The 22712-nt window shown below is 44.0% G+C and overlaps 1 protein-coding gene across 1 annotated transcript in view; it reads right to left on the bottom strand.

Moving 5' to 3' along the window:
- The window catches only part of LOC8026835 (DNA-dependent protein kinase catalytic subunit), a 374591-nt gene that overhangs the window by 177251 nt on the left and 174628 nt on the right, over nt 1-22712 (bottom strand). Inside the window, exons 50-54 of the mRNA XM_029967180.4 lie at nt 21627-21755; nt 20090-20209; nt 19131-19271; nt 9429-9586; nt 1173-1298 (exon numbers count right to left, since the gene is read on the bottom strand). Of these exons, the coding sequence (XP_029823040.2) occupies nt 1173-1298; nt 9429-9586; nt 19131-19271; nt 20090-20209; nt 21627-21755 (674 nt within the window). The remainder of the gene's footprint in view (nt 1-1172; nt 1299-9428; nt 9587-19130; nt 19272-20089; nt 20210-21626; nt 21756-22712) is intronic.

Here is a 22712-nt window from a genome sequence, read left to right on the forward strand (position 1 = left end):
ATTTCTAGAACATAGCTCACATGGAATTGCTCGCTAGTGAAGCAAAAGTGTCGGGGCACGGACTAAAACACAAGGTAAACATGGGAGAACCGAAAGCATTTTTATCCCCATGTCGTGGCAGCAGGAAGTTGCACAAATAACCTGTATACAGGCTGTTTGATGTTCATTCAAAAAGATTTACATAAACAAAGCCGTGAAAGGTACACTGACGCAGTCTGGGCAGGTGAGTTATACAGCCAGGAACATAATATAAAGGGCTAATTGTCCCAAGTTGAGTAATTAACTAAAATTTGTTCATTAAATTTTTCATTAGTGGAAATAAACATATGGTTTCCATTGGAAACCTTCTGAGTGTAATCCAAGACCACTAAATCAGTAAATTTCAGATTGACTTTAAATTATCATCCGCATTTCCAAAACCAGCGCTGCACCTGATGCACGAATGATAACTTTAGTGGACCTCTGTACTTCCCATGTGCTTCGAGCCCTTATAGAATTTACTGATTTGGTGGCTCTAGACAATGTTCAGCAAGTTTCTAAATAGGAACCACCTTTATTTTCACTAATTAAAAAGTTCACTGACAAATTTTAGTTAATTATCCAGCTTATAGTGAGGATAAGCCCCCTTTATTATGTCCCACTGGCCATATGTGCACAGACTGCATTACTGTACCATTCAAGGCTTCGTTTTAATAAGCCTGTGAGTCAAAATCGAACACCCTGTGTAGGGTCACCAGCAAATTGGTGGTGTGTGATTGACGTCATGGCTAAGTGGTTAAATTTAGTATGAAGCATTTCTTCGCAGAATTTAGCGGGAAAATGCTTCCCGCTAAGTTTAGCGAGAAGCATTTTCCCTTCAAATTCTTCCAGCTAAATTTAACAAATAAATTTTCAAAGACCAACCAACCAAGAGGTGAGTGTTTGGTGTGTCAAACACAATGGTAAGAGTTGTGCTTGCACGGAGCAAATATATGATACATAGGATACAAACATCTGTGGACTGGAACGGCCTGCCCGAAGCCATCGTCTCTGCTCAAGACATTGATTCGTTCTGCCAAATGTTAACCTCGCTATTTTGTTAATTCACTCCCTTATGTCATGCCCTGACTCAGGGTTCTTAAGGTGTTTAAATAAATAAATAGGAGAGCACCGACGTAAGGAGGCAGGCTCACCTGGCTGTGGAAGCGTGCGACTGGCCAAACTCCACCAGGTTGTTGGAGACAAAGATCCCAAAAAGCAGCACCGCATGATGGTCCTTGCTGTCCAGCGAACACTGCTCCAGCTGCTCCAGTACCACACTGCAGAGACAGTTGCACCATTACACTCTTCCTTACCTCCAAAGGTATTACTTTTTTATCAGTTTTTTGGAACACACTTCGGCTATTATCACAAATAAAAAGAGTAGATGCACCTAAAATTTAAAAGGTCTTAATAAGGCAAACTTGCGCTTATAACCGATACGAAAAGCACATCCTGCGTGAAAGAAGGAAAGACAACCACTTTACAGCAGTGCACTTCTGTTATGCACATGCTTTGTTCAGGAATGTTCTAAACCAGAACATGCAATAAAAGACAAGAATGAACTGTAACTTCCTAAAAGCAACAAAAAAAAGAACTGGGCCGGCAGGATGTGCTGTCCTTTTCGTTTTTGTTACAAGGTGTAACCTCCTCCTCCTCCTCCCTCCCGCACTGTGCATTATGAGAAACGTCCCTTAATGCATCACGGTGACGTTTCGCCCTCGTGACATCACAAGTGACGTCACGACGGTCCTGCGCGTTGCATTATGGGACTCTTCCCATAATGCACCGCGCGGTTACACCGACACCGCTCAAGCCGGAAACGGGCTCAAACTGCTCACCAAAATATTTTCTGCAACATATAACTACATATATTACAAAGTGTAGAGAATACAACGTTGGAAGTACTTTTAAGATTAACCCATTAATAGTGATTTTACTACAAATCAAAGTTCAGTGCTCAATGCAGGGCTAACAAGTAATGAAACAAAAAATAAATTGAACAATTTCTTAGACATACAGAATTGAATCTCGTTAATTCAAACTCTTAATTAAAACTTGCCGATAATTCAAACTAACATGCAGGTCTCATCGTATGTGTCTCTATGGGAGGAAACTTTTGGTAATTCAAACTTTATTCTATTCAAACAAATTTTTGGACCGCCTCGAGTTCGAATTAATGAGATTCGACTGTATATTTAGAAATCTGCTCTCAACATTGTATGCTTCATATATTTAGCTACATGTTTCAGGAAAAGCTATATTTCTATCTGCCATTGATGCTGAGATTCCCCTTCTGCAAATCTCAACCAGTCCAAAAATTGTGTTTTGTGAAAACAGACTTTTAAAGTCCACTTCAACACACATTCAGCCTGCATAGACATCATAAATTGATTTACAGCTCAGATATTCATCCTCGAAATCAGAACCCTGGTAGATTCAAAAGAACAACAGCCGAAAAGGTCATCATCACTGTTTTCAAAAGAATAAAATTTTAGGAATTTTTTGGCGCCAAAGATCCAGGTCCTCTTAAAGCTACCGAAAACCATTGTCGTGCACAAAATGTTTGCCGCGAGCAAGTGTTCCACAGCCAATCGCTTCCAAATTATTTCGGCACTGTGCCACCTTCTGCTTGCAAGACCTCATGCACTGGCATCTTACGCTAGTTGCAAGACAAAGGCGTCAAGGTGCTTTAGAGGAGAGATGGCGCCATCTATCGGGTAGCCGTGGAACACTTGTCATTCCCGTATATTTCCTATTTTTTTTTGCACATTATTCTTACACCGCTGGCCCGAAAAACTTTTGACAATGTTAAAAACAAGCATTTTTCGTGGATAGTATGTACACTTGATGTCACAAATACCGTATTTGCACGAATATAACGCGAGTATGGTGTACTAGAAGACTGGGCAGTGTAGCGAGCGCCGGCGGAGGAGGGGCTCTTTCAGCGATGACCGGATCGGTGGCCGCGAGAGGGCGCAACGTGTAGTAGGCGTGCTGCCGGAGTGCGGAGCGCAGGCAGCGGTAGCGCTTGGCTGGCTTGGCGCTCCGCACGAATTCGATTGTTGCGTATTGTTTGGCTAACTCTTTACGGTATTCTTTATTTCTGCTGTTTCACATATTATTTATCACACTAATTCGTGGCCAAATGCTTTGCCTGAGACGTGTATCTTCGGGCAGGACGTCACAGTACACATCGCGACACTGCTTGCGCGAACAAGACATTGGCGCTCTCTCGCATTTACTTCGAAAGAGTATTAGTGAGGACGAACTTTTATCACCTGCATTATAGACCCGAATGAGCTTTTTTCTCAGCAATTCGAACTTTGCTGAGATCCTTTGGTTTCTCATAGAAAAACCGGCGATCGCTTGTTCGCGCTAACAATGTTGCGTTCTGAATAGCTGCGGGAAATCCATCCCCCAGGGAAACGTTCGGGAAGTTTCTTGAAAGAGACGTCCCAAACGTGTGTAATCCCCTGGATAACGTAGGATAAGCATGCTGATGGCATGATACCTAAACAAATGTGTGCTTTTGTGACCCTATAATTTCGCTGTCACTGTAGTTGTAATCAATGAATTCCGTGGTTGAAGGGCACTACCCTAATGAATTGCTTCAATGTTTGGGAAAACAAAATGGGGCTTACAAAACAGATTATATCGTCTACTTCCGTAGGCTGCATGGAGGTGCCACTGCCGACTCTCGCAACTACTTCCACGGGCTTTCGAAGGAATTTCCAGCACTAGCCTTTATCGTATTTGCTGTTACTACGTAGGGTCTTCAAAAAGGACTGTGCGAATAGTTAGAAAAATGTATCCACTCACCAGCTCTGGTAGTAACCACAGTGGATAAATTCTTACTTATCCACTGAGCCCACACTAAATTGATATGTTTGGGCACCAGGGCATACAGATAAAGTTTTAATTATACACTGGGCGCCAACGCACAGATGAGATTAATGAGGTGCACCTAAGGATTCTGGAGGCGATGGTACCGTATTTTCCGGACTATAGTCCGCACCCGGTGTATAGTCCGCAGAGGCAAATTTGGGGTCAAAAATGAAAGTTTTTGCTTAGATAGTCCGCACCTGGTGCTTAGTCGACACGAAATTTTTCTCATACGTGGCACACCTTGACATATGTATGTTTTCTTAGCTCACAAAAAAAGCCTATAATATACATAAATTATCAATAACATACTCTTTTATTCACAAAATCCGTCTCGTCATAATCAACGATATTGAAAAACATAATTCCTGTATAGTCCGCACGCGTATATAGTCCGCACAGCCAGAAATTTCAACTTTGAAACATGTATAGTCCGCGGACTATAGCCCGGAAAATACGGTACTTGCTTTTCCCAAGAGCTCGGGAGAGGGGGGCTCCCGAGCTCCCCCGTTGTCGGCGCCTATGGTGTTTGTACCTCTACATTCTCCAACGTGAGGTCATGATCTTGATGAGCTTCGACATCTTCAGGATAAATGACTCAGTATCTTCCGCTGGGCCATAAGACCCTTCAGTATTCTTGCGGTAAAAAAGAGGCCTCTTAGCACCTCTCATTGAAGAGACGGAGTGCTGGGCCAACCCTCATATTTTTAAAGCCGTTAGGAAAAAAAAAATAATTTGCTCATGTAAGGCCATAACCTTTAACGTCATATTTTCACAGTCACTTCTCCAAGCCTTCCTAATGCAGTCAGCGTGCCACAGGACCCTTCGGTGTGTCCAAACCAGTGTCTATAAAACCGATTTAGCAGATACTTTAGAGTGCAAAAAGTCCGGAAAAAAAATGTAGAGGACGTCTGTCATGACTGCCTGCATTACATGAAGCAGTCTCCTTGTCACTCCTTTTAATGTTGCGGGACGACGACTGACGCCGATTGAACTCGAGAGGGGCACGAAAAAGGGAACGGGCTTCTTTGCAGGACCGGTAGCCACTCTTGCAACCCGGCATGGGCCCCAGGCATTGAGGTTAGGGGGGGGGGGGGGGGGGGGGGGGGGGGCATTGAGAATATAAGAGGCGTTGCTAATTAAAAGGGTGCTTTCGGAAAAACAAGGGGGGAGTACACCCCCGCTGAAGGGTGTAGGGAAATCACTGCCCCGACACAAAACACGTCCCGTCTCTCTTGTCCCGCCGTTTTTCCGTCATTGCACGCGTTGTTTACATGCCACTGAACGGCACCGATCACAACCAATTTCACTCAGCCATTAAAAAAAAAAAAAAACTGCAGCAAAACAAGGCGACAACGCAAACCACGCCGATCACAAGCAGTACGACCACACGGCAATCCAAGCGGGAAGGAGCACGCCTGTTACCCGCAGCGCCCCCTGGCGTCCTTGCGCGCCGTCATCGCTGCGCCGACCTCCTCCCTCCGTTGCTTCTCGGCGCGGACGACACACTGCCCAGTTCTAGTACACTATAACGCGAGTTTTTTTTTTTCGAAATTATGTGCTCCAAAACGCCGCGAGGCGCGCGAGTCTGGAGAAAGCCATCCCTCCGGCTCAATGCAAAAGATCCGGTGGAAAAAGAAGTGGGGGTGTGGAAGGGAATTTATTAGCTATTGGGCCACGTGAAGGGGCGAAAAGAAAACATAAAAAAGCATTTTTATCGCTTTTGTGTGTTTATAACGCGCGCACGCCGCAGAAACTCGGCGCGGGCGCGCGCGCCATGCGGGAATGAGGGCACCGGCCAATTCGAGCCAAGCCAAGCCGGGCCAAGTCAAACACAAGCCAAGCCAAGACCACCGACCGTGTTTACGCAATCGTGCAACACGAGGCATTTGTTTATGCAGATGGACCAGAACAAGAAGTGTGATCGTGTATCGGGTTCAGCCGTCTTTTTTTTCTGCCTGCGCATTGTTTAGTTTCTGTTCCAGAGTGGTCTGGTGTTTGTGTGTTGGTGCTTCTGCTTCGTGCCTTGTTTGGATTGTGGGCTGCCGACTCGAGCTCGCACGGAAGAAAAAGGAACTACCAGACAAGCAGGTGCCGTGCTGCTGCATACCTGCGTAGTCGCCAAGTGGATTGTAAACGGAAGGACCTGAGCAATGAGGATGAGTGCAGTCAAAACATAAACTGATATTTCTTCTATTTCCATTGACTTTTCACTTCTGCTATGCCCCGAGTGCGAGAAATTGACGCGGCCCCGGCTCGCGTTATAATAGTAATAATATTTTTTTTCTTTTTGGGGGCATCAAAACCTGCCCTCGCGTTATATTCGTGGTCGCGTTATATTCGTGCAAATACGGTACTGCAAAACGTTACTAAATGCAGTTCCAGGGCTACCTCATAGATGGCACCAGCGTGCCCCAGTGTTCTCTCGTCGTAAGGAATTGCTGGAGGTCATGATGCGAGCAGTCGCAAGTGTGTGAACCAGCCTTTAGACACACACAACGCATTCTGTGACTCTCAACTTTATGCGAAGGATTGAGGTTTTTCTTGCAAAAGGAGTTTTTCTTATTGCGTTAGCAAAAGTGCCTTGGTACATGCACTGACCCTGGACTAGTTTGGACTAACCAAAGCTTGCAACATTGCCACGAGACGGCAACGCAGCTGCACTGGCAGGGGAAACTGGCTAGGAAACACCTTCTGCGAGCCTTGACAGAGGTTAAAAGGTTAAAAGGCGCGAACAAACAGGACGAAAAAGAGACACGTACGACACGGACAGGCGCTTGTCCGTGTCGTACGTGTCTCTTTTTCGTCCTGTTTGTTCGCGCCTTTTAACCTTTTAATCAATATGAACCAACTAGCCCCAACCAAAGTTTTATTGCTTGACAGCGGGCGGGCAAGGTGTGGGTACGCGCTTCGGACACCCACGGAAGCTCCCGCAGCCAGCTTTGAGATCCGTGGATGCACGCGGGCTGCGGTTCCGTTCCTCGACCTGCCACGCCGTCCACGGACACTAACGAAGCCACGTCACGCGACAGCCTTGCTATAGATATAATCTTCATCTCCACGTACGTAATTAACATTCAAATGGCAGCAAATGCGCTGTATGTCGATCATGATGTAGATTACCCGAGACTGTGGTAAAAGCTGGGAAACTTAGTCAAAGAACAAGACATGACGTTTTTTTCCGTCTTTTTTCTTTGACTAAATTTCCCAGCTTTTACCACAGTCTCGGGTATTATTCTACATCATGATCAATTTCCACGAGCTTGCCTGCGCCACTAGGGTGACCACCCGTCCCGCAACTCGTGGGACTGTCCCGCATCGAGGGCTCGTGTCCCACGTCCCGCAAGGAATACCCAAATCTTCAAAATGTCCCGCATTTCATACTGTCGTAAAATTCACTCAGCAACTCATGGTGCTGCCGAACAACGGGGCACAGGGAAGAGCGGAGGTCGCTGGTAATTGTGTAAATCGCAATGGTACGCCATTTTCTATCCAAGCATTGCGAGAAGCGACATTTGTTCTTGTAGGAGAACTGGCGCATACGCTCCGTTGTGCCTTCCCCATTGGTGCCAAAGCATTGTAAGAAAAATTGCTTTAAATATAGAATGCCGTAAGTAACTTCAAATCGCTGTGTTAATGCGAAAGGGTTGCTGTGAATTTTTGTTTTTAGTGAAGACAGCCACACAAGGCAAAAAGCCTGCAACTCACAACGGTAGAAAAAGAATATAATGTTAAAAATTTGCGTATGACCATGTTGACAAAACCAAGTGTGGACAGGAAACAATAACTTGAAAAAGATTTCCTCTTTCTTATTTCCATTTGATGCATTGAGTTCTGAAGCATTTGCTTTTTATGCTTTCAACTTCGACACATTTAGTAACATATGTTGCATTAAAAACAACATTACTTGGAGCCAGAATTATTTTAGCCTAATTGCTGCAATACAACTTGCAGGTGTATATATACAGTACGGGATAATGCATATGTTAACAGAACCTCGGTTCGTGGTGTGCGTGTTCATAAATTTCCTCCTCCCTCCTCCCCCCTGGTGTGTCCCGCATTTCGCTAGCAGGAAGGCGGTCACCTTACTGCACACTCACTGTTTTTCCATTGAAGTACGGTGTACTTCACGTTGCACAGGCCACTGGTTTATTCGCCGCAAACAAACGTTCGCGGCGAATAAATATACAAAACGAAATGCCTCTGTCATTTTACAGGCATCGTGCGCATGTCCTTCACGCACCTGCTGAGTGAACTGACCCGCCTGCACCAGGGAGAAGAGACGTATGGGAATGTTCACTACCGCCGAAAAGTAGTTAGAGGCTGCATTCACTATGCTTCGTTATATATAACTGCTGCGCGAAATGCGCATTTCTTCAAGAATCGGCAAAGTGGCAGCAGCCACTTTGTCCCATTTGTTTTGCTCTTTTTTTAGGGAAAAGTGTTAATTAAGTAGCTAAAGACAAGCACGGCATATGACAGCTGCTTCGAAAAAAGAACCAGAACGGCCGGCATTGAGTGAGCACAAGAACCCCTCTATTGGGATCCATGCATTGCCAGTGTCTTGCAACGTCTCACACTGATGCCAGTCAACAGAAAGAATAGTCTTCAAAAAGAAGCTTCTAGAGCTTTTTTATTTTTGTATTAGTGACCCAACTGGAATGGACCTAATACACCTGCCTCCATTATAATCACAAATAGGTACTTAGTTTCGATATAGCTAAAATCAGTTTAGATACTAACAAAGATTTAAACTGCAAACAGGATTAAAAGAAATTCACGCTAAAATCAGAAAAGAGCTACATCTCGGTAAATTAGAAGGTCTACAGAATCCAATACAGTATGAACAAAAATTCTAGAATGATTTATAAGTTCGTAATGACACAAATGTTTTATGTACTAAGTGTTCCAGCAACATAAAAAATAATACTTAAGCCTTATTTAATGTATTTATATGCCTTACGGAATATCTTGGTTATAGTTTGAACAAGGAAAACAAAAAAACCATAAGGTCGGATATGTGCGAGTGGATGTATGGCTTACATGAAATAGACAAGCCTGTAGAATGTCTATCGCAAAGTAACGGGAAAAAACAGACTCATTTTACTCCACTTTTGTACGAATGTTTGAAAATACAATAGGACTTCATTTGCAAAAATATGAGCAACATATAAAAGGCCCGCAGGTCTTTAGAAACATAAGTTTAAAACTGCGATTTCTTCAGTATTCTTTTTTTCAAAGAGCAGCGTCCAAGCCCAAGTTGTCCGGCTTTCCTAGCTTTGACAAGGGCGTGTCGCGAGCATGCAGGCGCAGCCGATGCACGGCAGAGGGCAACGAACACGTACCGGGGCAATCCAAAAGAGACGCCCTACTCCCGTCGTTGGCGACCACAGCAGGCAACGACGCAAACACGTCTGCCGCTCTGCTGACTCCCCTAGTCGAGTGCGTTTGCTGCCTGGGTCGACGACTCACTAACCACGATGTGACGAGCGATATTGGTTCTCCGATGCTTTGTGCAGACTCACTCTGCGGGGAAGCGTAGGCGCTCCCTCCACATCTCCACCCAGGCCCTGAGTAGCTCCAGGTTGTTCTTGAGCACCTCCCTTCGCTCGTGGCCACAGCGCTGTGCCAACAGCTCCGAGAAGCCCTGCAGGTCTCTGTCGTTGCCCACGGTCTTTCGGTCCTGCAGTCCAAACACAGGGACACTCCGCCCGTTTCTTCCCAGTCACCAATATTGTCGTGACTGACAGACCACCAGAAAAAAGTAAACTGAGAAAGCTAAAGGCTTAAATGTGGTGAACTAGCACCGAAACTAAAGTACAGGGTGTCACAAAAGAAAATTTACACGGTCTTTTTCACCACAAAAATAAACTAGGCGTCGCCAAACGCTCATTCTCCGCCCAAAGGTAGAGCTAGAGGTCACAACCATATGCCAAAGTTTCAGGCCCGTCCGATATAACTCAATCAAAAGTTATAAGTGATTTTCTGAAATTTTCAATGGGAAAATGGAGCCCATTTTTGCCAGTTTTCGGTTTCTGGTGCCATAGAACCCCATGTGTTTGAGAACTCCGTCGGCCGCCATTTTCCCATTGAAATTTTCAGAAAATCACTTATAACTTTTGATTAACTTATCGGATCGGGCTGAAACTTTGGCATCTGGTTGTGACCTCTAGTTCTCCCTTTGGGCGGAGAATGAGCGTTCGGCGACGCCTAGTTTATTTTTGCGGTAAAAAACACGGTGTAAATTTTCATTTGTGACACCCTGTATATGGGTAGCAGAATCACTTTTCACTGCCTTCAGACAAACGTTTGGTACGTCTGACAACGCTAGGTGGAAACCTACATTGCGACCAGTGAATGCCTTATCTTCACAACCTTTCCCATAGGATTATAAGAAGGCGGCGGATAAATGTAAGCTTCCTGTAATGTTCTCGGCCCCTTCCAAGTTGTCCCGATTGTACGCTGCGATTGAGAAAGCAAGAAGTAATTGCGTAGAGTGTGAAACCAAACACATTGTTCCAAATACGTCGCAAATCCCATTTTCTTGCAGTAATGTAGAACAGACAGGGCGGTGCACAGAAGTTCAAGCTAGGAAACACTCTCAGTCTTTGAAGTCTACACCATCGGGTCACTTGGCAGCTCATTTCAAGAGATGTGGTATCTGATGATGCACACTGAAATATTGGCAAAACACTCCAAAAAAATTTACTGGGCAAATTCATGAGGCATATTACATTTGTCTACACGGTCTTGATGTTTGCGTTAGTGCAGAGTCAGTTACGATGAGTAATGAACAGCTTGAATTTATTCCTAGAATGGGAACTTATGTGTGAAAGTTGGGGTTTAGTTCCTACAATTTTTTAATTTGCTAGATATTCTGTGACACTGTTTTTATCATATATGTTCTATTTTTTTTTTTTTTCGAATGGCTGATTGAAGAAGTGTACTGCTGTGAATGGGTCTTTATCTTTTTTAACTTGATTGCCTTAATAACTTAAAGGACCCCTGAAAAGTAAAAAAATATGTTAAAACAATCTGGTTGGGACACACGTGTCGAGAAATGGTAACAGTCTGGGGGTTGGGACACGCGTGTCCCAACCCCCAGACTGTTAGAAAAATTGACCGCATCTCCACATGGTGAATGATGTTGATTGGGGAGGAGCTCTGGTGGTGCATAGACGCTGAGCCGCAGCATGCCGAGATTTTTGTTAGTTTTCATCCATGTCAGAAAGAGAATGTGTGGTATGGAACGTGGTTATGTACGCATTTGAGCATTTGACCGCAGCGTCATCTCCTGTATAGACATTGGGCCAATGAATGCAAAGATTAACACGATTATATACGCATTTGACCGCAGCACCCTCTCCTGTATAGGCATTGAGTGGCTACGTGCAACGCTTCATCCATGACATCCCCGGCTCTTGAGTTACTACCACATCTCAGAGCCCCCTACTCGTCCCACAGTCGTGGCCGAGTGATTAAGGCGATGGACTAGAAATCTATTGGGGTCTCTCCGCACAGGTTCAAATCCTGTTGACTGCGCAAACACTTCTTTTTTTTTCTTTTTTTTTTTCCTACACAAGCACGTGAGCATGTGAGTTCACGAGCGCGAGGGCCAGCAAGATCGATGTGAGCACGGACGCCGGATGGACAAGGCTAGACCCTAAGAAACTTCGCCCCTAAAAACATTTTATTTTATTTTCAGGGGTTCTTTAAAAAAGAAAAAGAAAACGAAGTTGTGAGTCAGCACTATGTTTGTATTTGTGTTCTTGTCCTACGTCCTTTTTATGCTGCTTTCTCCTGCTACCAATATGCACTGACTAGCCCAGCTTCAAACTCTATTACGGCACCTAAGAATAATCGACAAAGTCGCCCTTGAAGCTACCATTCAAACAACTATAAAGGAGCACTTTTTTATTTTTATTTTATTTAGGAATTCTGCAGCTCTCCATTAAGAGCCATAGCAGGAGTGACGTAAATTGCTAAAAATGTACACAAAAAAGGACACGCACAAAGGAGCTGTCTAACTAAATATACAGAAGAAGAAAAAAATCGTGAGGGTGCAGGCGAGCTGGTGAATATTAACCATGTTGAAATAACCCGAGACTGGGGTAGAGAAGAAACATCAAAACGTAGAAGGGACAGAAAATAGACAGGGCGACGTCTCAAACTCAGCTAACTTCATTTATTTTGTCCACCTCCTTATATAGTCTCAATCTCCTCAAGGTCATCTCCACCAACACAAAAGAATGAAGTTGATCTGTATAACTTTGTCCTTTTGTGTTGGTGGAGATGACCTTGAGGAGATTGAGACTATATAAGGAGGTGGACTAAATAAATGAGTTAGCTGAGTTTGAGACGTCGTCCTGTCTATCTTCTGTCCCTTCTATGTTTCAATGTTTTTTCTCTACCCTAGTCTCAGGTTAATTCAAGATGGGTAGAAAAAGGAACATGCACACAAAAGTACTCTAATTAAGAATGCCAGCAATAGCATCAGTAAATTTCTCAGTTCAAAAAAGTGTTGCCACTTCATTATTTAACAAATTCCATTCTTGCATTGGCCGAAAAAAAAAATACATCTGAAAAATTGTGTTTTAAATCTGCACTGCTGGATAAATTTGGTATGATTGATTCTGAACGATCCGGAAGAGAATGTGATATAATTATCAACATTAAAGTTAAATTTGCCATGAAGAAAGGAATACAAGTATTTGAATCTGCTTATTATTACCCTGAGATGGGGAACAAAAAAAAACGGACAAACACAACAAAATCTTGATAATTGAGATTTTGTTGTGCTCATTCGTTTTTTTACTGTTCCCCCTCAGAATCTACAAAATGTTGATTAATTACCAGTTCGCCTGCACTCTATCACTCCTTATAATTACCCTAGTTCCTAATGTTTAAAATGTTGGCTGGTTTAATCAAGTGCGACATAAAAATCTGGTTTCCAAAGGTGTCAAAGGGGCACTGACACCCCTCAAAAATTGTATTTTTAATTTTTTCCCAGGCGATCTATTTTGGTGTCGGAAGACTACCTAATCAATATTTTGCTACAGCATCATGTATATTTTTAATAAAGTAAAAAAACGCAACCTTTCGAAACCAAAACCGTAACTGGACTGGGCAGGAAGCAGAAATACAGAGGAGAAAGTTACCAGAAGTCACGTGGCTGCGAAACTTTTTTTTTTCTTTCAATCAACATACTTGCAACTTTTTATAAGCCACAAAAAATGGGCGTAATATTTTTAGCTTGTTTTTAGTATTGATTGTGTGCCTTCGATGACCCCCGACTTTGATTATCCTTGGTGGTTGTGTCTAGACCATAGAAAACGGCACGTGACTGCGGAGAAGAGGGTGAGCGCGGCTCAAAACGGTGAGTTCTCGATCGGCGGTTTTCGGGTGGAAAGAAAACGAATTTCGAGCCGCAAATTTCGTTCTGGGTAGTTGGGCTCTCATACGTCATGTACAAATAAAATCCTTGGCGAGCATAAATACCCTGTCAGTGTTCCTTTAAAGGGACACTGACACTTTGCTTGACCTCTTAGTTTCCAATTTGCTTAAAATTCATCTGCCATGTGGGAAGACCAAAGAGTACTAGCATATTTCAGCATAGGTCTAATTAGTGTTTTATATGCTATACCTTTTTTTTGAGTGTCTGCAAATTTAAGTGTGTGTCCAAGAGTAAGAAGCATACATTGTGAACCTTGTTCGCAATGTTGTCAATATGCTGATGCCAAGTCAATTTTTTGTTAAAGGAAATGCCAAGATATTTATAATGGTCTACAGTTTGTATGTCTTTTCTGTTTACAGAGTAGTATTTTCCGGTGTATAAGTCGTGCTTCCTCTCAAACATTTTTCTTAGTGCAACTTATACAACAATGCGACTTATAAATTTTTTTTTAATTCACGGTGCGAAGCAATTTTTTTATGCGCTGCGCCATCTTTTGTAGAGCACTGTAAGTATGTAGCCACAGGTGATGCTGCCCTTCAAGGAGGCACTGCTGTCGCCACACTCTTCTACACTTTTTATAACTGACTTGGAAATTGAGAAATTTACAGTTTCCCCAAAGTGGCTCAATGTGGATAGGCAAGACAAAGAGAATAAAGCATTTACGGGATGTTATCGACGTCGTTTAATTCAGCCATAATTCCATATTCTTTTGCTTCAGTGCAGTAACACTGAAACGTAAGTGGGCTGGTTACATGTATTGCCTAAAATTTTCTCGCTTCGTTCTTAGTTTCCGTTTGATGAGCAGTTTTGATCTGCCATGCTCCAGCCGTGTTGCTGCATGTAAACGGAAGGATTGAGGCTAGCAGAATCTTCTAGCAGTACCGAGAGAAGTCAAGGGGGGACACACTACCCAAAAAAGTGAATGTTTGAACCACATGTCTGATTTAAATGACATTTACAGGGCTTGTTTCTGTTCATGTTGAGAACATTTGTGCCAAATTTTGTTAACCTGGGTGAAGCACAAAAAGAAATAGCAAATGTTTAGAGATGAAAGTGGGCGAGTCTGCATAGGAAAACTATCGTTTTGAAATTACTTATAAATTTGTTGTTTTCATGCGTTATATTGCTTTAGGATAGTTCAGAGCGGATAGCTATGGAGCTATATTTCTATATTATGCCATCTTTCATGACAAAAAAACACACAAACACAAATACTCTTCTTTAGATTTCCCTCCTTTGTCAAGACTTTTAATTCTTGAGCACGAAAAATGACAAAAATAAAAAATAAAAGCTCAAAGCTATCTTCTCTTTAAAATTTCATCCCAGAAAAAACTCGTGAAAATGAATCCAAGTTCTGTAATAACAAAACGATAGTTTTCCTAAGGTGAAATTTATACCAAAAAGTGGAATGGAGAAAAATGCGATCAAAGTGCTCCAGCCTCTACCATTTTTTTAGCATCAGAGGACAGAAAATAATTTTTAAGAAGTTATGCAGTGTACACTAATAAAACTTTCTGGGAATACTCTCTAGATGGTGGTGGATGTAAATATGACATTTTTCAAAATCATCTTTTTTTGCAGAAATTGTTTTTTCTGGGTAGTGTCCCCTTAAGGGTGATCTATCCGTCTGTGTGTTGACGCATGCGCCGTCTCCGTGACTGGGCCTAGTCTAGGCCTAGTGGTCGAAAGCTTGGTTCACGAGTGTCTCGTACATTAAGCTTTCATTCGCTCGGCATGTGTACCCTCGAATAAAGCCGACTACCTTCTCATTTTGCGCCTTTTACGTCCTTTTGCTGCAAAACACTCCAGTGCCCTCGCCAGACAGTGTCGTGCGCATTTCTCGCGAGTCAAAATGTCAAAGTTGCGTGTCAAATGGTTCGTTCGATCTAGCCGATTGTGCGAAACTCCGATTTTGCTATACCAATGCGCATCAAACGAAAAAACTCATAGCGTGAATCGTGCAAAGAGGTGCGTCTTATACAGAGGTGCGACGTATATACCAGCTTTTCCGCAGAAACGGCTCAATATACGGAAGTGCGACTTATAGTCCAGAAAATAAGTTCCGAGCAAGCGCCCCCACCCAAACAAGAGCCCCCTTCCCCTTCCCTTCCCCTTCCCCTTCCCTTCCCTTCCCTTCCCTTCCCCCCCCCCCCCCCCCCCCCCCCCCCAACTTCACCTGCCAATTTCACATTTTCGCGCCGTTCCGATTGGATTCTTGGACTGAACCGCGCCCAGGCAACACTGGCCTGCGAAGTTCAGTCCAAGAATCCAATCCAATCCTACTTTGCAGCCCGATCAGCCCGGTCGCCACGCGCCATTGTTGCTTTGTTTTGGGGGTATCAGGTCGGCCATGCATTCTTACACAGTGGCAAAAAAAATCGAGGTAGTCTAGTGGCATTGTGAAAACGGGAAAAATGTACACCAGACATCTCCACACATCAAGCTCAGCTGGATACGGGAATGGGACAAGAATTTTGACAATTTGCTACAGCCAAACTACGGGAAAGCCAAACTTCAACGAAAGCTAAATAACGGCGCGCCAGTGTTCAGCGAATACGTGGACGACGCGCGCTTTGAATACCTGGAGCGCAAAAAGAAAAGCAGAATGAGCCATTAGCAACCGGCTCCTTTCTGAAGAGGCTGTCAAAATAGACAACGGCATGCAGTTAAGAAACATTGCGGAATGCTGCAAACTTTTTCTTGCGACCGACTCTGAAAAGTCTTTTGGTGGTTTCGAAAGCGATTAACATAGCAGTGACAAATCTTTGGCCTAATAAAGTCTACGTTCTCCGAGATAAATCAAATATTAAACCCGTGTGCATCTTTTTCTGGCAAAAAAATTTTGTTGTCGCCATCTTGAATTTTGGTGCCATTCCGGGATAGCGGCGCCCCCCCCCCTCCCCGCCCCGCTACCCCCTTTTGCAGGTAATTTTGACTTCCGTGCGAGGGGGGCGCTTGCTCGGAATTTTACGGTAGTTAAATTTCATTGGATTGTTTTTCCAGGCTATTGACATTGCTACAGTTTTTTCATAATTTATTTGCATCTGCCAATTGCTTGTCCATTACTGTATCTTCTGTAGGGCACTGTTAAGGTTTAACTGATCCTGTTGGGTTGTTATCTCAAGAGTAAATGACGCAATCATCTGCAAAAAGTTTTATTGGAAGCTTAATGTCTCTGGAAATATCGTCGAAAATAAGATAAAAGTGGCCCAAGCACCGATCCTTGGGGTACACCTGACATGACGGGAAGATGTGCGGATGTCTCGCTATTGATTTGGCCATATTGGGATCAATTACATAAAGAGGCAGTAAACCAATTCAATAATTGTTCTTTTCGAAAATTGAAGAAAGCTTGGGTTTGGGATGCAAGACGTGATCAAAAGCTTTGGAGAAGCCTACGAAAACTACATCTGTTTGTTGCCTATTATTTATTGAGCTCACTAAAGAATTCACTACACTCCGTTCCACCTTCAGTCTGAGCGCAGTGGAAGCCACAGGCCATCCCAGCCGATCCAGCGCCGGGAGAAAATCGCGTGACCTGCCAGTTGGGCAGAGGGACACAGGGAGCTTAAGGTCACATGACACTCTCTCCACGCTAGATTGGCTGGGATTACTTCTAGCGTCCGCTGCGCTCAGACTGAAGGTGAAACGGAGTATACCTCTGTTAGCTATGTGACTGTTCATGGGGATTTCCTAAAACCATGATGGCATGTGATTAGAATATTATTCATTTTGAGATCATTATATGTTTGAAGATTATGTGTTTGAGAAGTTTGCAGCTAGTACTAGTCAATGAAACTGGTCCATAATTTGCTGGGTTATTGCGATTACCAGATTTGAGTCTCGGAATTATATTTCCCGACTTCCATTGTGAAGGTAGAACTTCATAACGAAGAAAAGCCGTAAATATTATGTACAGATATTTGGAAGTGCACTCTGCGCTTCAAAAATTCATGAAACAAATCAGGCCCATGGCTCTTTTCGGGATCAACGTGATTAAGCAAATTAAAAATGCTGCTGTATCATGTTTTCGGTCCCAGGAGAAATGTCTTCAAACTTTGGGAAGTACATGGCCGTCTTTCATAAATACGGGTTAAAAAGAGTGCTAAATTCATTGGGGGTGATTGCAGGACGCCAACGTTCCTTTCTCGTAGGTGCAACCTAGGTAATGCCAAAACTTTTGAGGTGCACTTGACATAAGCGAATGAAACATTACGTCAAGACAAAATGCTTTGATTGGAGAATCCTATTTTTTTTTTTAGTAGGTTTACAGGCGGCATAATAAAGTGCCTGTATACTCTGCCAAGGAGAACACAAAAAAGAAGCTGGAAATAGAGTATTTCCAGCTTGGGCATCTAAATCATTGTAAAAGACAGGCAAAGATTGCTTTTAACAGCCTAACTTCTGGTATCTTTTTAAATCTTAAGGGTTAATTTTCCTGTTCAATAAGGTGAACACTTATGGCGAAGTCCACTGGTCGTTTTGGAGCGCGCCGGGATCGACTTTTCTGGAGCGAGCCTATTTCACTGGGCGATCGGGATCGAGACGGACGTGTTCCACTGGTCGTTTTGGATTAGCTCCAGCCCGGATCTCAATCTGGATCCGAGAAAAGTCGCTCCGACGATTTCGGCGGATTCAACCGGAAGTTACCCGGGCCAGCCCTCGGCGCACACACGTGACTTCCTTTCTTGCGGGCATCTCGCCTGACCTCGCCCATCTTGCCTTAGAAGAATTCGTAATGGCCGCTTGCTTACCACTTGGCTCGACAGCCGGTACGTTTTCCAGGAAGGAGAAGAGAAGGTATTTGCTGCGCTACGGGCATTCCGGCAATCTTTGCTAGAAGCGCCCGAGCCATTCCTGCCGCTCGTGCGTCGAACACGTTTTAGCGCTGCGATTGCGAAAACGCCTTTGAAACTACCGCGGCGGCCGTGGAAAGGGGATTCCCGAGCAGGTGAATGACGGGAAGGCATCTGCCGATCCCGGAGCAGTGGTCATGTTCCACTGGAGATCCGTAGGCGGCGCGACCCCGTTCGGATCGTGTGCTCCAGTCCGGATCTGGTCAACTAATCCCGGCGCGCTCCAAAACGCCCAGTGGAATTCGCCATTAGTTTACATACTGCGCAATACGTATCTTTTTTCTTTTTTTGTACTTGATAGCATGCGCAACAACTTTCGACTTGAATCCTGCATGACTGTTGAAGTGGTACTTGCCCATAGCTCTGATTGCGCGAAAAGGCAAACAAATCACGACGCTTTAACACGAATCGAAGAACAAAAGAAAACCGCCCCAGAGCATACAGTGGCGTTCAAAAACCTGAGTGCACGCGCGAGCCGAGCCCGCTGAATCCCCATTCCTCCCGCTTGCCACAGAAGCTGACATGTTCTTTATCTTTTCTCAATGTCTTCCAGCCGCAACATGACGCATCCCGATAGTGCGGTTGACCACGATCGAGGTCAACAGCCATTGTGCCATACGGTGATACGGATGAGTGGAGAGCAAATATCGGCGATGCAGAGATGTGCCGCTACGTGCTCGGGCGGTGGCTGGCGCCACCTAGCGATATATATTCATAGAAACTTTCATCCACTACAGTCGGCGCGCCTCAAAAACAAGGGGGTGCGGCGCATACACGAATAATTTTTTTTTTTTGCAACATTTTGTCTTAAATACGGGGGTGCGGCCCTTACACGCGATTATACGGTAATTAATCAAGCAACCAATCACTGAACCAATTATTCATGTGCACATCAATCAATCACTGATTAGTCCCACCTCAAGACTCCAGTCAGACGCCCACATGAGGACAGTCACGGCAACGTCGATGACAAAGGCGTCCAGCTCAGAGCCCAGTTTGTCCCCAGCGAGGACATTCAGCAAAGCTGGCACAAGGTGGCGTGAGTGCACCCTGAGCACCTTAAAAGAGAGAGCAGCGACAACTTACGACTCAGAGATGACGATGCCAATGCGCACACCACTGATGTGCACTCACTACTCAGCATCAATTAAATCAGCAGTCATTCAATGAACTGGCTCAGTCAAATAATTGAAGCAACAATCATTAAATAAATTTAATAATTTATTGCATCGATTCAGTTTATAAATAATTAACAATTGTTGATTTATAACTGGCTCTATCCACCAGTTAAAAAAATCAATGAATTACAACCCAACAATCAGTCAATCATTAATGGGTTGTCTGTCGACTGAACCAATTCACTGCCCAATTGCTGGTTTAATTAAATCAGTCATTTAATTTAACCAGTCCATTGGCCGATTGAAAAAAAACAATGATTTTTAGACACCAAATTGACTGACTTAGTTAGAATTTATTGATTTATATCGATTGACACAAAGTAATACAGTCCAAGGTTGATTCACACGCTTGCATTAAGTCTGACTGAGTGCAACTGCAACGGCTAGCGACGTACAAGTTGCTGCGGCAACAGCTGCATCAGCTCCAATAAAACTGGTTTTTAGCCCGTTGCAAGCCGTTGCAGTTGCACAATGTTGGGCTCGACGCAAGTATATGAACCAACCTTAACTCAGTTGCAAACCTCCCAGTGTATCTGTAGGTGAATTGGGGCATTCTAAAATTACCAAAACATTTCAGTCACCTTCTGGGAAGCACAAAGACAATTTTTACTGAAAAACGTTTCGAGGACAGCACACCAACATGTCTGAAATGTCAAAGTATGTAGCAAAATAAAATGTCTTAATGTTCAAAAATCTACCTCCGCCGAGTTGACGACGACACGACAGATGAAGCAAAGAGCGTTCCGTGTCGTGTGGTTCCCTACGATGGCATTGGTCAGAAAGGTCAGCCACTTGGGGGCTGGTCCAATGTTGACTTCCTGTTAAAAGCGTACAAGAAGCATTAACATCCTGCAAAATAATTCCTCGGATGTTAAAGTCTTGACTCCCTTCTGACAACACGGAAGAAATTCCACTCAATCAGCTCCATTTTTCAACTTCAGATCTACCTGCACAGTTATCACAGTCGAAATATGCAGATGATCCCTAATCATGAAGTGGCAATGAAGGTTTGAGAGCCGCCAAAAGACAAACTTTGGCAGAGCTGGGATTCGAACTGAGGGTTTCCTCACTACCGGTGAGATACCCTGAATGCTACGATGCCTCGCCAAATTTTTCGGCCTTTTCTATCTGTCTTACGCATGCACCAAAGCAAAATGTTCTGAATCCCCTAAACAGATTGCAAGCATGAAGAAAGAGCAACTGGGGAGTAGAACCATTTAAACAATTTTGAGCTACACCTTTCATTTGAATCAACTAGTAGTTAAAAAATAAATATTCACATACAAAAAATATTTTATATTCCTAACGAGCGTGTTGGTACGATGTACTAGATAACAGAAAGTATAAAACAGAGAGAGAATGTACTCGTCTGTGTTTCGTCCTCTCTCTGTTTTATACTTTCTGTTATCTAGTAAAAAATATTTGCGCTTGTATTTTGATGAAGAACGCAGCAAATGCCAAGTTCCAGGCATGCAACGACGTGTCTAGCATCGTCATGTCCTCCATTTTTCATTTATTTTCTTGTTTTAGCCCCGGCAAAGTCTTCTCAAAGCGTCTCGGAGTCCTCTTTCCTGCCTCATTTTCTTTCACAGTTGCGTTGTGTGGCCAACCGAGCTCACTGTGCACGAGTTTGGCAGCCCGCAGACCCTTCCACCGAGGCACGCTTCCCTTTTCGAGGCTAAACCAGCTTCAGTAAGAATGCAATTCTGCATTAAAAATATAAAAGAAAACCACAGTTTTCCAAAGTTCCACGAAGTGGGCTCACTTAACCTGTCCACTCGGAAACAGCATTCAAATACAGGAGGTGCATAAGATACACCTGACTTCAATACGCTTTTAGTTCATAATCGACATTGCTTAACTGACATTATTATACTAAATAAGAGCAAGGATGGATTGAAAGCAACCAAAAAGACAGGACAGCCTTGTCCATTGCATTACTTTCCATTTATCCATTTAACGTAACTCGCATGCTCTCCATAGTCAAAATTAGCTAAACAAATGTGCAGCTTTCGAGTTTAACACCTGAAATATATGTTGTCTGCTATTAAGAAATAAAAAAAAAAAAAAAATTTTTTTCTCAATATTTTTTTTTTTTTTTTTAGTACGGATGCGCTAGTTTGTTTTTAATCTTTTCCACACGGTGCAAAATAAAATGTTGAGAGGACAGAAGAGGAAAACAGGACACGGCGTAACTTTCAACCCAATGAAGCCCCGACGCAGAAGCCCGGCTACCTCGTCGGCCGTCTGGGGGATGATCCCGAGATCGGCCATGCGGCACAGGACGGCGCAGACGGAGGCCATGCACTCGTGGCCGTTGAGCGCATCGTCTTCCAGGTCCATCACCTTCAGCCGAGACACGGGCTGCAACCAAATGCACACCCTGAGATAATCACACTTACGAGCACAAAAACGTCCTCATTAGGGGAAATGTCAAAAAGGAATTCAACATCTTTAATATTAATGCGATAGCATTATTAAGCTACTCATCGCAGATTTCTGTCTATCTGGCATCTGGCCTCCTAATGTGCAGCAGGTATGTGCAGTAGACCATTTTAGCTCACTGTGCTTGCACTCCATTGCGCTGTGTGTATGTGGAGCGGCTGTACACGCTCCTACCCATTCGCACCCTCTTCAAAGGATGTGACGACCTTGATAACATAGTAGAGGTCGTCCTAAATGCGTCCCCATCAGGTGTTGCTGGGGGTCACAGCAGGAGCAACACGGGATGCGCCCCCCCCCCCCCCTCCCTTTCACTACCCAGCCGCACCCCCTCGAGCGCTGCACCAGAAGTGCCCCCCCCCCCCCCCCCCCCCCCCGCCACCATCTAGTGACGCCACTGAGTCTTAGGCAGGGACACTATGCACAATAGCAGGTATCGCTATGATCCTTTGCACAGTGTGGCAAAAAGCTGCGGATTTTTCATTTGATTTTTGTGCATACCCAGCCTTCACTCATTTATTACCCGTTTATGTTTCACGAATGAATTCTCTTTTACTACTATTATCATTCGACTGTAGCTGCTATAATGCTCGAACACTGCAAATTGTTCCAATAAAAAAAAAGAAGGAAAACGAGAAGGTTGGTTTGTCAAGGCTGCCCATCAGATAGTTGCTTTTGGTTTTGTGACTCCCGTCAAGTTGAGATGCAAAGGTAGTCAGATGCACAAGGAACAGGTTATGTGTGAATTGGACACAACACGGAGACATACTCTTCTCCGAATGACGACATTACACAGAGAGTGCAGCAGCCAATCTGAAAGGTTGCAGGTTTCTTTCGGAGTTCTTACTGTCATGGCCGAGAAAGTGAGGGAGACGAGGA

This window comes from Ixodes scapularis, unplaced genomic scaffold (assembly GCF_016920785.2).
Source record: "Ixodes scapularis isolate PalLabHiFi unplaced genomic scaffold, ASM1692078v2 PGA_scaffold6__148_contigs__length_123643588, whole genome shotgun sequence".
Taxonomy (NCBI): domain Eukaryota; kingdom Metazoa; phylum Arthropoda; class Arachnida; order Ixodida; family Ixodidae; genus Ixodes; species Ixodes scapularis.